Here is a 10800-nt window from a genome sequence, read left to right on the forward strand (position 1 = left end):
TATCTTCTATGGGATGGGTATAAATTGGATGAGGCCCCTAATTATCTTGCATTGCCCCCAATTCATCCTTGTTTTAGAATTAAGACAGCCCTCCTGGTCCTACTTTTTTTAAGTTGCTCGGTTTTTTTTTCACTCTCTAAGTTATCCGATTAAATATATTGATACTCATCGCGAAATTCTCGTTCTTGTCCTTATCTCAACTTTCTCGTTCTTAATTCTTCGAAGAGAGATGTTGTCGATATTCAGTTCTTCCAAAGTTGGTCAGGAAATTTTTTCTGATTACTTTGGACCGATGCATTGAGTTTTCGGTTGCCTGATTTTAAGAAGATGGAGAGTAGTAGCAGTAGTCAAATAAACAATCTGTTGAAATGTGTGGAACGACAAACTTCCTTTATGACTGCACTGAAAGATAAGATGAGTAAAATTGATAATAGATCATCAACTTCGGATAAGTTTGACAAGATTATTGCTGATCGACGAAGGAGCTCGTCGCCGATATTGTCCACTCCATTGTCCTTTTGAAAACCTTGTTTTCCATTGAAATCTTGGGACTGTTCTTTCTTTCTAGTTAGTATCTGCTTGATTCCAAATTAAGTTTTCCACAGATAGATAAAAAATTTAGTGCTGGCAAGGTGTACCTGTTACCACTGTACAATGAGATACGGGATGTGAGCACATTATTCGAATAAGCATTTTTTAGTACCAGTTAGTTAATTTTAACAATGCACAATCGAAGTACCTTACCAGCAGCCCTCATCGGGTATGTGCAGCAGGATACTAGTGTATTAATATTACTTTCATGTCTCGTTAAAACCTAATACAGGACTACTTATTACTAAAACAAACCTTGATAGAGGATTAACTTACACATAAATGAACATAACATTAGGAAATATACACTTTGTGTAGGGGCAGAATATTGCACATATTATTATTAAGCGAAATGATCACTTCACAATCAAGCGAAGACATCGCATAAAGCATGTCAAAGATGACGTCACCAACTCACGAATAAAGCATGAAAGTTGTGCGAGGATAAAAAGTACGTGCGAGAAGCGTCAGTATAAGCGTGATATAGTGTCGCATGTCAAATCCGAAAATAGAGGAATATTAGTTGTACCCTGCTGCATATTAGCTCTCGTCCACTATGTAAACACCTATATAAAGAGAAAGGTATGAGAGAGAAAATATTATCAGGAGAGAGAGAGGACACATTTGTAGAGAGAGAAAATAGAATTTGTATTATTATTATTATCTCCTTCTTCTTCCTTCACCAACTTAGAGCTCCAAATACTCATTAATGGAGTCTCAATGTAATCCAAATGTAATTTCAACAATCATAGTGAATACTAACCCCGTGGATATAGATCACATTGATCGAACCACGTAAATCTTGTGTGTTATTTTACATTTCCATCATTTTTATCTTCATTTTCATGTTAAATAAGTTTAGATCTAAAAATTGTTAAAGGGGTGTTAGTTGTGGGATTCCCTGCAACTACATTTTGGCGTCCAGAAACAGGGAGAGAATAAAGGATTTTATCCTACCTGCAACAAATCTTACCAGATCTATAAAATTCAGAGGCAAAAATGAAATTTCAGTGGAAGAAATTCATCTTCAGAAGACAAATGATGTTGAAGTTCGCAGAAATCCAATAACAACAGGAAAGAGAGGGAAATGTGGAAGAAGTGAAGGAAGTCGAAGATAAGGATAGGAAGTTGTCACTCTGATTTATATCACTAACAGAAACTCGCACAAATGGTTCAAGTTTGAGCGAACAAGCAATAGGTCATGGGTTTTAATTCGCGCACATACATATTTTTCATTTTCTTCTCATTTCCAGAGACGTATAAAAGATAAGGATAAAACATAGTAGTTCCCTTCGCACACATGAAGTCAATACAGATGGTCACGAGCGAAGATAAGGAGTTGATCATCGCATGTTCTAATCCTCCCACCTTACTCATGTTTTTTACTAGGGTTGCTCTCAGTGCGAATAATAGAATAAGAAAAAGATGTTATACGTTTATTACGCACGAAGGTGCTTGAACAGTTGGTTAAGGCAGCAACGTGTGCGTTCGTGGTCGCGTGATCGAATCCCAACACACACATATTTTTTCATCTTCGCAGAGTGGAGGAGCAGTTGGTCTTTGATTACTTCGCAGAGGGTTAGTGTGCAAACGAGAGGAGCAGTTGGTCTTTGATTACTTCGCAAGAGGGTTAGCACGGTTCGCACAAAAGAGAGTTCGTGATTATTTCGCACAGAAGAGAGTCGGTTATTATTTCGCACAGATATTTCGCATAAAATGGTTAGCACAGTTGGTATGGTGCGATAAAATGCCAGAGGCAAGTCAAGGGTTCAAGTCTCACTTCTTTTTGTTGTGCGATGATTCATACATTTCAACAATAGCAAACCACAAAAGTTAAGTACCACTTTCCTAGAACATTTTACTTTTACAGAAAATAAAAGATTTTTGATTTGATTTACTACAATGCGATACAATCGCACAATTACAATTTATTAGAATTTCTCTTGAACATTTGATTTGCTTCAAATGATATGGTATTTAACATGGAGAGAAGTAGGGGGCAAAATAAGACCTCACAGACAGGCAAGTAAGACCTTTACAAAGGATGCATAAGACCTCATTAGGATCATTTCCATGGAAGATATTTATCAAATGAGACGAAACAAGTTATTCAAAGGAAATCAAAACAATCAAAAACAATTTGAACTTGCCCATAAATGAAATTTTTTGAAAAAGAAATGTTGAATACTAATCTACATTCCTATTTGCATTACAGCATAACATGAGGCATAGAACATGGAGCAATAGTTTCGCATGATTGATTCACAATACTTCTTATATTTTGAGGATTAGTACTTCTTATACTTCTTTAAGGATATTTCATACTTCTCATACTTCAAGAAGTGATACTTTTTATATACTTCTCAAAGCTTCGGAACTTCACAAAAGAATAAAAGCAAGTACGTACTTTTCAAGAAACGTATTCTTTCGCGTAGTTCCTTCATCAACAAAGATCAAAGACTACTACAATAACGGATTTTTTCTTAAAGATCGCTCTTCAAGCAATATTCAAGAAAAAAGAGGCAAAATGTAGGGGCAAAATACTGCACATATTATTATTAAGCGAAATGGTCACTTCACAATCAAGCGAAGACATCGCACAAAGCATGCCAAAGATGACGTCATCAACTCACGAATAAAGCATGAAAGTTCTGCGAGGATAAAAAGTACGTGCGAGAAGCGTCAGTATGAGTGTGCAATAGTGTTGCATGTCAAATCCGAAAATAGGGGAATATTAGTTGTACCCCACTACATATTAGCTCTCATCCACTATGCAAACACCTGTATAAAGAGAAAGGTATGAGAGAGAAAGTATTATAAGGAGAGAGATGACACATTTGTAGAGAGAGAAAACATAATTTGTATTATTATTATCTTCTTCTTGTTCCTTCACCAACTTAGAGCTCCAAGTACTCATTAATGGAGTCTCAATGTAATCTAATTGTAATTTCAACAATCATAGTGAACCCAAACCCCGTGGATGTAGATCACATTGATCGAACCACATAAATGTTGTGTCTTATTTTACATTTCCATCATTTTTATCTTCATTTTCATATTAAATAAGTTTAGATCTAGAAATTGTTAAAGCAGTATTAGTTGTGGGTTCCCTGCGACTACACTTTGTATTACATTAATCTGGGTCCATTTAAAGTTACACTTGACAATTCATAACAGATACAATCATGTTGTTTTTTCATTTGAAAGAATACAAACAAAACTCAGAAACATTTCGAAGGGTTTTCATTATACAAGCAAGGTGTTACTACTTAACAACAGTAAAGGATGTGAGCACATTGTTCTTGTACGCAGTAATTAACAAAACTTAACAGCCCCAGCACACTGGGTATACGCAGCAGGCTATTAGTACCACTCTCATGTCTGGTCAAAAACTAATGGATTCCTACCTAAATCTGGGATTCCTTCCATCTCCCTCAAAATTAGTCAAATACAATCACGAAGAGTAAAAACAAAATCCTAACACAAACTCAAGGGTTTCCAATAAAGCATCCCGTGGGTACCCCATAACACAAAAGATAACAACAATATAAATTTAAACCCCCTCCCAAAAAAAAATATTATACTTAGACTCTTATCAAAGCTAGCTATAGTGTATTACATGATGATCTACTCTGATGTAGTTCTACTGGAACTTTTTTTTGATCAGTATAAATTTATATACAGAAATGTTTGTGTACATAATTTTCTTGTAAAAAATCCTCTTACAAGACTTTTTTTTTTTAATAAAAAGGAACTTTATTAAAGATCAACAGTTATACAACATAATATTTTGGCCCTTTACAATACCATCCAAGACTTTACATTTCAACATATAAGATCTAGGGTCATCGGGAACAAAAAACGTTTTCTCCACACGACTCCATTTAGCTAACTTTTCGGCTTCCCCATTCAAGTCCCTGTGTATATACTTAATATCGACGGTACTATTATTGCACACAAAAGATGGCACATCCTTTAGAATAGTTTGCGTTCTCCAATCACAAGTAGATGTTCTTTTGTTCAGAAAAGAGACAACAACTTTGCAGTCCGCTCTAATCTTGATAGAAAAAAAGTTTAATTCTGATGCTCATTGCACTGCTTGTTGAATAGTTATGGCTTTTGCTGCTGTTGGACTTGTGGATATCCCTGAAAAGAAACGAATATCAGCTATTTTGTTATTTAACCATAACAAGATGGAAACCTTTTGAACAACCTTTTCTTGTACCAAACCCACTTACAAGATGGAAACATAATCAGTTAAACAATCCTAAATTTTAAATTTAATTTTTAAATTGATAACACTAACAAGCCAACCCGCCAACCCGTTAGGGTTGACCCGTCTAGGGCTAGAGTTGGGGTTTTGAGATTGTTTGTGAATCGTACTAGGGCTAGGGTTGACCCTAACCCTAGTACGGGTTGGCAAGCTAGGGACGGGTTGACCCTAGCTTGGCCCGTTTGACAGCTCTACGCAATATCTTGCTGGGATCAGAGGCGTAGGGAGTACAACTGTACCTTGGATCATTGGGAGACTGATTGGGTTTCAACTACAGTCCAGTCCGAAGTTAACTTGGATTAGGCTAGTGTCTGTAGTGGCTTAATACAATGTGTGTTCAATCTGGACTAGGTCCCAGAGTTTTTCTACATTTGCGGTTTCCTCGTTAACAAAATTTCTAATGTCTGTGTTATTTCTATTTCCGCATTATATTTGTTTATATAATTGAAATAATACAGGTTGTGTGTTTGAATCAATCAATTGGAAATCCGACCTTTGGTTGTTGATTGATATTGATTGATCCTTGGATATTGGTCTTTGGTACTATCCAAGTTGTTCCTTGTGTTTGATTAAAGACTCGCTGATTTATATTAGCTCGAGTAAATCAAAACAATATATAAATATTAACTCCTTGAGATACTTTTACCTAGATTGAGTCTGACTGTCTAGTTGATTCTCTAGAAAGTATTTCGGAGTTAGTCCATACGGATTGCTAAGAGAAATATTGGGTGGTGTTGTTAGACCCCCGCTTTTTTAGCTACTACGCCGGAACCTTTCCCACATTGACATGTTCTTATTGTACTTTAAATGGCCACAAACTTTCTAAGTGTTTTATGTAAAAACATAAAGTAAGATATGCCAACAAACTACAATGGACAGAAAATCGGCTAGCAAAAAAGCTCAAACTTGTTCTAATGTTAAATCCATCTTAGGTATATAAATTTAAATCATCTCCGAAGAATTTAGTTCCTAAAGAAATAATTAGATCTCTACAAAGAACTAAGTCTAAACGATCCATGAAACAGGGGAAGGAAATTTTCGTACAAAACTAAAATAGCGGACAAATTATTGTCCACCCCGACACATCTTAACTGTGTTGAAGGTGCATCTTGTCTCTTGTGCCCGAATTCAAGAGATAAGAGTTTTTGCACACTCGCGCTTTAGGAAAAGAAAATTTATTATTTATGTTTTTCTTTTTGTTTTCTGTTAACCTTTTCATATTCAAATTGTGTCGAAAAGGTTTACCCTGTTTGATCATTAAAAGAGGGTTAAATTTGTCAATTATATCCTTCCTAGGGTTGACAGTTGCTTCTACGAGAATCCTACATACTATGCATGTAGGTTATGTAACCCTACATTCTTTTCCTACCTGAAAACTCTTTTTATCAAAAGATTGCTTGTGGAGATAGTTTTGTGTATTTCTCTCACAATCTCATAGTTGAATGGAGACCACAAGAATCATGTCTTATGATGGAAAAGATGTTAATATTAGGGAAATCAAACTATTAATTGTCCATTTTTTCTTCGGTTATAAGCAATTTGAGTCATACCTAATTCAACAATGTCATTGGTAGTTCACAACACTGAGTTGGTGAATATCAAGATACTGTTGGATTCTACTATCAGGGAAATCAAAATATTTTACAAATTCTCAGTTGCTTACAAGTTAGATTGGCATCATGGGATCACTGATTATATGCATAATTAACTCAGATTAATTTTATGTATCCAATATAATCAGTGTTTACTTTAGTTTCCGCAGTTTCTAAATTGGATTGATTCGCTCATTCTAACCTTTGTATGGTCTGTTGTTTGTACGAAAGGGAAGGATAAAAATCAATCTGTTCTCATAGGTTGTTTGGATTTATGAGAAAGTTGTATATGCAGCTCATTGTAGGAGCTTGAAGCACTTGCTACCTATCTATACAAACTGGAGGGCATATTCTTATTTCCTGGTTCAAACGGGCATCAATATACCTTTTGATTCAAAACCGTCACTGTAGTAACTCGAACGCTTGCTACCTATATGCTCAAAATGTGAGGTATATCCTTTTTCCAATGGGTGATTTTACAATGATTACACCTATGAAATTTGAATTGTATTCTTAACATATTTGTTTACTTATGTTCATATTTTTGAGCTGTAATTATGAAATTACTGGGTGTTGTTAATAAATCCAGACGAAAACAATGAGAAGCAGTGTTATTACCAGAGAACATGTCTAAAAGAAAGGTATAATTGTTACCTGTTTAAATTTGAAATTATACCATTCGAAATATAGAAAGTCGTTTTTGGTTTGGTATAGTTGTTAATCTAATGTAGTTTTGTCTAAAATGTTTAGGTGGAACCACCAACAGTTGCACCATATATTCTTTCATATTGATTGTAACTTTTTTTTAGTCCCTAGGTTTTACATGGAAGAGATAAAAATATAGTAGGGACTAGGGATGGGATCTAGAATTGTAACACGATTATCTTCTGTTGATGTAGTTTCATTTGTAATATGCACTGATTAGAGGCTTGACCCATTAGCACACATCCGACAATGAACCATAGGGAAAAGAACAAAAATATTTAGAAATTAGAAACATAGGTAACCCTTCATATGAGGACTACTCATTAGTAGAAAACAATAAACATAGGAAAACAACAAAACAACTTCAAACTCATGCTCCTTTTGGCCATGTTGAATATTTCGACCAACAAATAATTTGACACAAAAATGTTGTTGGAGTACTTTCACTTCACATGTGCACTTTTAGTGATTACCAATACTAATTAGTTCATATATATTTTTCATGTTTCTTTTGAATATGTGTTAGCTCTTACCTTGAAAGTTTGCATGACTACATTGTTGTTGTTCTCATACCATCGATTGTTCCACCATGTACAATGTTAAGTAAATTGAATCTTGGTAAATGTTTGAAAGTGGTCTTAGAATACTTTCATTTCAGATATATAAGTATCTAACCTTGATGTTTTGGCTTTTAAGTTCCGTATGTCAACATCGATGGTGTTCACATGCCATTGATAATGTATCATTATGAATGTTTGCAACTTATGTGCTCTCTCTTTTCAAGGAGAGATAAGAAGAAAGGATACCACTATTGTTATATTCAAATCAATTATGAATACTTAATGTCCAGATTGTTTAGATGTCAGTTTCCTTCGATTATATTTTCATCAATGTTCGAGTCTAAAACAAGTTTATATGCTCTTAGTTTGCTTTTTCAGTGTGGAGTACAATTCTGAAAAAAGATGAATTACAAAGTTCAGAGAAGAACAAATCTATGGACACAATGAGAACTTATAGTTGTGGTTTGATATATCAATTTACATCGTTTGTAGGGTGTGATGATGCGGACTCACAAATTCAAAATCCCCAAACAAAATTAAGCATGGGTTTGGGAAGTCAAAAAGTGGGAATGGAAATACCAAACTGGGAACTAAAATTGGAACAATGTTTAAGAAAAAGGCAATTTTAGAATTGTTTAACATTTAGAATTATTCCCGCAAGTGTTTGATAATATGTGTTTGAAATCATACTCAGAGTTATTTTGGTGCCGGATACATAAGAATGATTTTTACGCTCCAAAAGATTACGCAAAAGAATGATTTTTAAGACTGAATAGAAAACGAGAAAAAAAAAACATAAAATGAAAAACCCATGACTAAAACATTACGCAAAAGATTAAAACTATGTTGATCTGAGATGGGATTAACGATTAACTAGAGTTCCTACAAGAATTTAATTTACCATTTATGGAAACAGTTGTTGAGTTGTAGTAGTAGTTAGTACCAAAAGTACAGTTTGTTGAAGTTCAAATTTGTGTTTCTGTTCGGATGACGTTAAGTTGTAAAAGCTTCATATACAGAGGTTAAGGGTGGTCATTCCATAACCTTGAAGCTCTTGTGCCATTCTTTTATCTTTATTAATGCAATGTTATTTTATTCGAGTCAACCGATCTATCTCATAGTTATACCACATATTATTCTTGAGCAAAAGAACCAGTGATCAAGGAACCACAGGTGACCAGTTCTCCCAAAAAATTGATTTGGGACAACCAGTTTGGGCCCGTGCAAAGCACGGGCGTGCAACTAGTACCTATAATTTCTATAACGATGTATGGACATTAATCTTGAAAGATGCCGTGTTCAAGAATGAGGAGGGCGAAAAGAATGTCGGCACGGCTAAAATTGTTTCATACGACTCCAAGTTACATATTGGGTTTATTAGTTAATTAATGGCTTATGTTACCAAACTATTGCAGTATGCGAGACCGATAAGGGACATAGTACGATGAAAATACAGAGAGTATGGTTTCTACTTTGGCTAATAATTTATGAAACATGGCTTTGTTTCTTCATAACAGTATTCCGAAGAATAATAGTATCGGACTTTCACAATCAATGAAAGAGTGAGAACATAACACTGGCAATCACAAATAAGCACATTACAGAGCGAAACACCTTTCACTTTCACCTAGTATTATCCATCGAGGATTTACAAAAAGTTCTTAGAAAACACAAATACCATCCACCATGCTATTTGTAGGCATGGATCTAATTTATTGATGCAAACGGGAACACACAATACGATATTTTGGTGGCTTATATAGTAGAGCCACCACATTTGATATTACTTAACACTGGATAAACATACTCTTCCATGTATAAGCGTCACAGCTACGGGAATCACCGCGGAGTATAAACTGAGATGCACCCTCGCAATTAGATTGCCAATACATGGCAGCACTTTGACCTCCGTAACTAAATTCGTAACCACCTTGTAGATTAATATTTGAGCACCCACATTTCAAATGCCTTTCAGCACGATTGTTGCAGCCTGGTCCAGCCCATACTGTAATAGTACTTGCATTTGCCATTTCACTTACCATGGCCATGAGGATCAAAACCGTGACTAGTATAGACAACGAGCTCTTGTTTGTTGCCATAGTTCAGATTGGATTGCCTTTAGAAAAGAGAAAAAAAATGTAAACGAAAGGAAATAAAAATCGAAGAATTTGTTTTAGGATTTCTCAAAGTTGTGTGTTTCAATATCTATGATTCAATGCCTTTATTTATAGGTGAAAGTTAAGGAATGCCTCGTTGGGATATTAATGGTGGTTGGAGGACGGGAACCTAGTGGATATTTTTTAATGTGTATTATCAAGACAGACAGCCATTATAATGCGTGTAAGCAGTTCTTATCTTATGGTTCTTGTCCTTACTGGACCAAGTGGGGATGGGGGATGAGGGGGGTGTTACATGAAGAATATCAGCAACATCCTTCGGTATCAGTTTCAAATTTTACATACACTAAAATGTTTGGAAATTGTAGAGTACTTAAATCAAACTCCTCGACCCAAACATATCAAAAATGAAACCCCCTTTTCAGAATCGTTGCTCGATGATCCGTTTACTACACTAGTGATCCGTGTTTTAAACCATTTACTAGACGTGTTTTAAACCATTTACTACACTAGTGATCCGTTTTTTCAGTGTATTCATTTTTGTTGAGGAAAAAGAAAGAAAAAAAAATCTCCTATTGAGTGTGACAAATTTTGGTCGAAGTATCCACGTGAACCCATGCATTGCCCATGCTATAATATTACGGTGCTAAGAGAATAACCTTAGTTGATTGGCTTGCGGATGTAGACATTCAGTGTATCAAGCAAAAGACAGCTATAATGCGTGTCGGGCATGTCGGGTTTGTATTTATGGAATTATTGGGATTTTTATATTCTAATATGTGATTCTTATCCTTATCTAATCGAGTATGGTGGCCGTATCCCGTATCGGGTCTTACAAAAAATAGATTAAAAATAATTATAGTTGAGGGTCACGTGGCATGGCCAACAGTTTCACACGCAGTGGTTCTGAAAACTGAGATGATGATATGAACTACACACAAATTCTATTCCAATTGTTCGAG

General features: G+C 35.2%; 1 protein-coding gene across 1 annotated transcript; it reads right to left on the reverse strand.

Moving 5' to 3' along the window:
* Positions 1 to 9508: 9508 nt before the first annotated feature.
* Positions 9509 to 9820, reverse strand: LOC113329750 (antimicrobial peptide 1-like). Its single transcript, XM_026576587.1, has one exon. The coding sequence runs from the start codon at positions 9818 to 9820 to the stop codon at positions 9509 to 9511; it is 312 nt and encodes a 103-aa protein (XP_026432372.1).
* Between the last annotated feature and the right edge of the window lie 980 nt (positions 9821 to 10800).

Source organism: Papaver somniferum, unplaced genomic scaffold (assembly GCF_003573695.1).
Source record: "Papaver somniferum cultivar HN1 unplaced genomic scaffold, ASM357369v1 unplaced-scaffold_117, whole genome shotgun sequence".
Taxonomy (NCBI): Eukaryota; Viridiplantae; Streptophyta; class Magnoliopsida; order Ranunculales; family Papaveraceae; genus Papaver; species Papaver somniferum.

Coding starts and splice junctions, on each gene's coding strand:
- LOC113329750 (XM_026576587.1), bottom strand. CDS start 9,820: ATGGCAACAAACAAGAGCTCGTTGTCTATACTAGTCACGGTTTTGATC.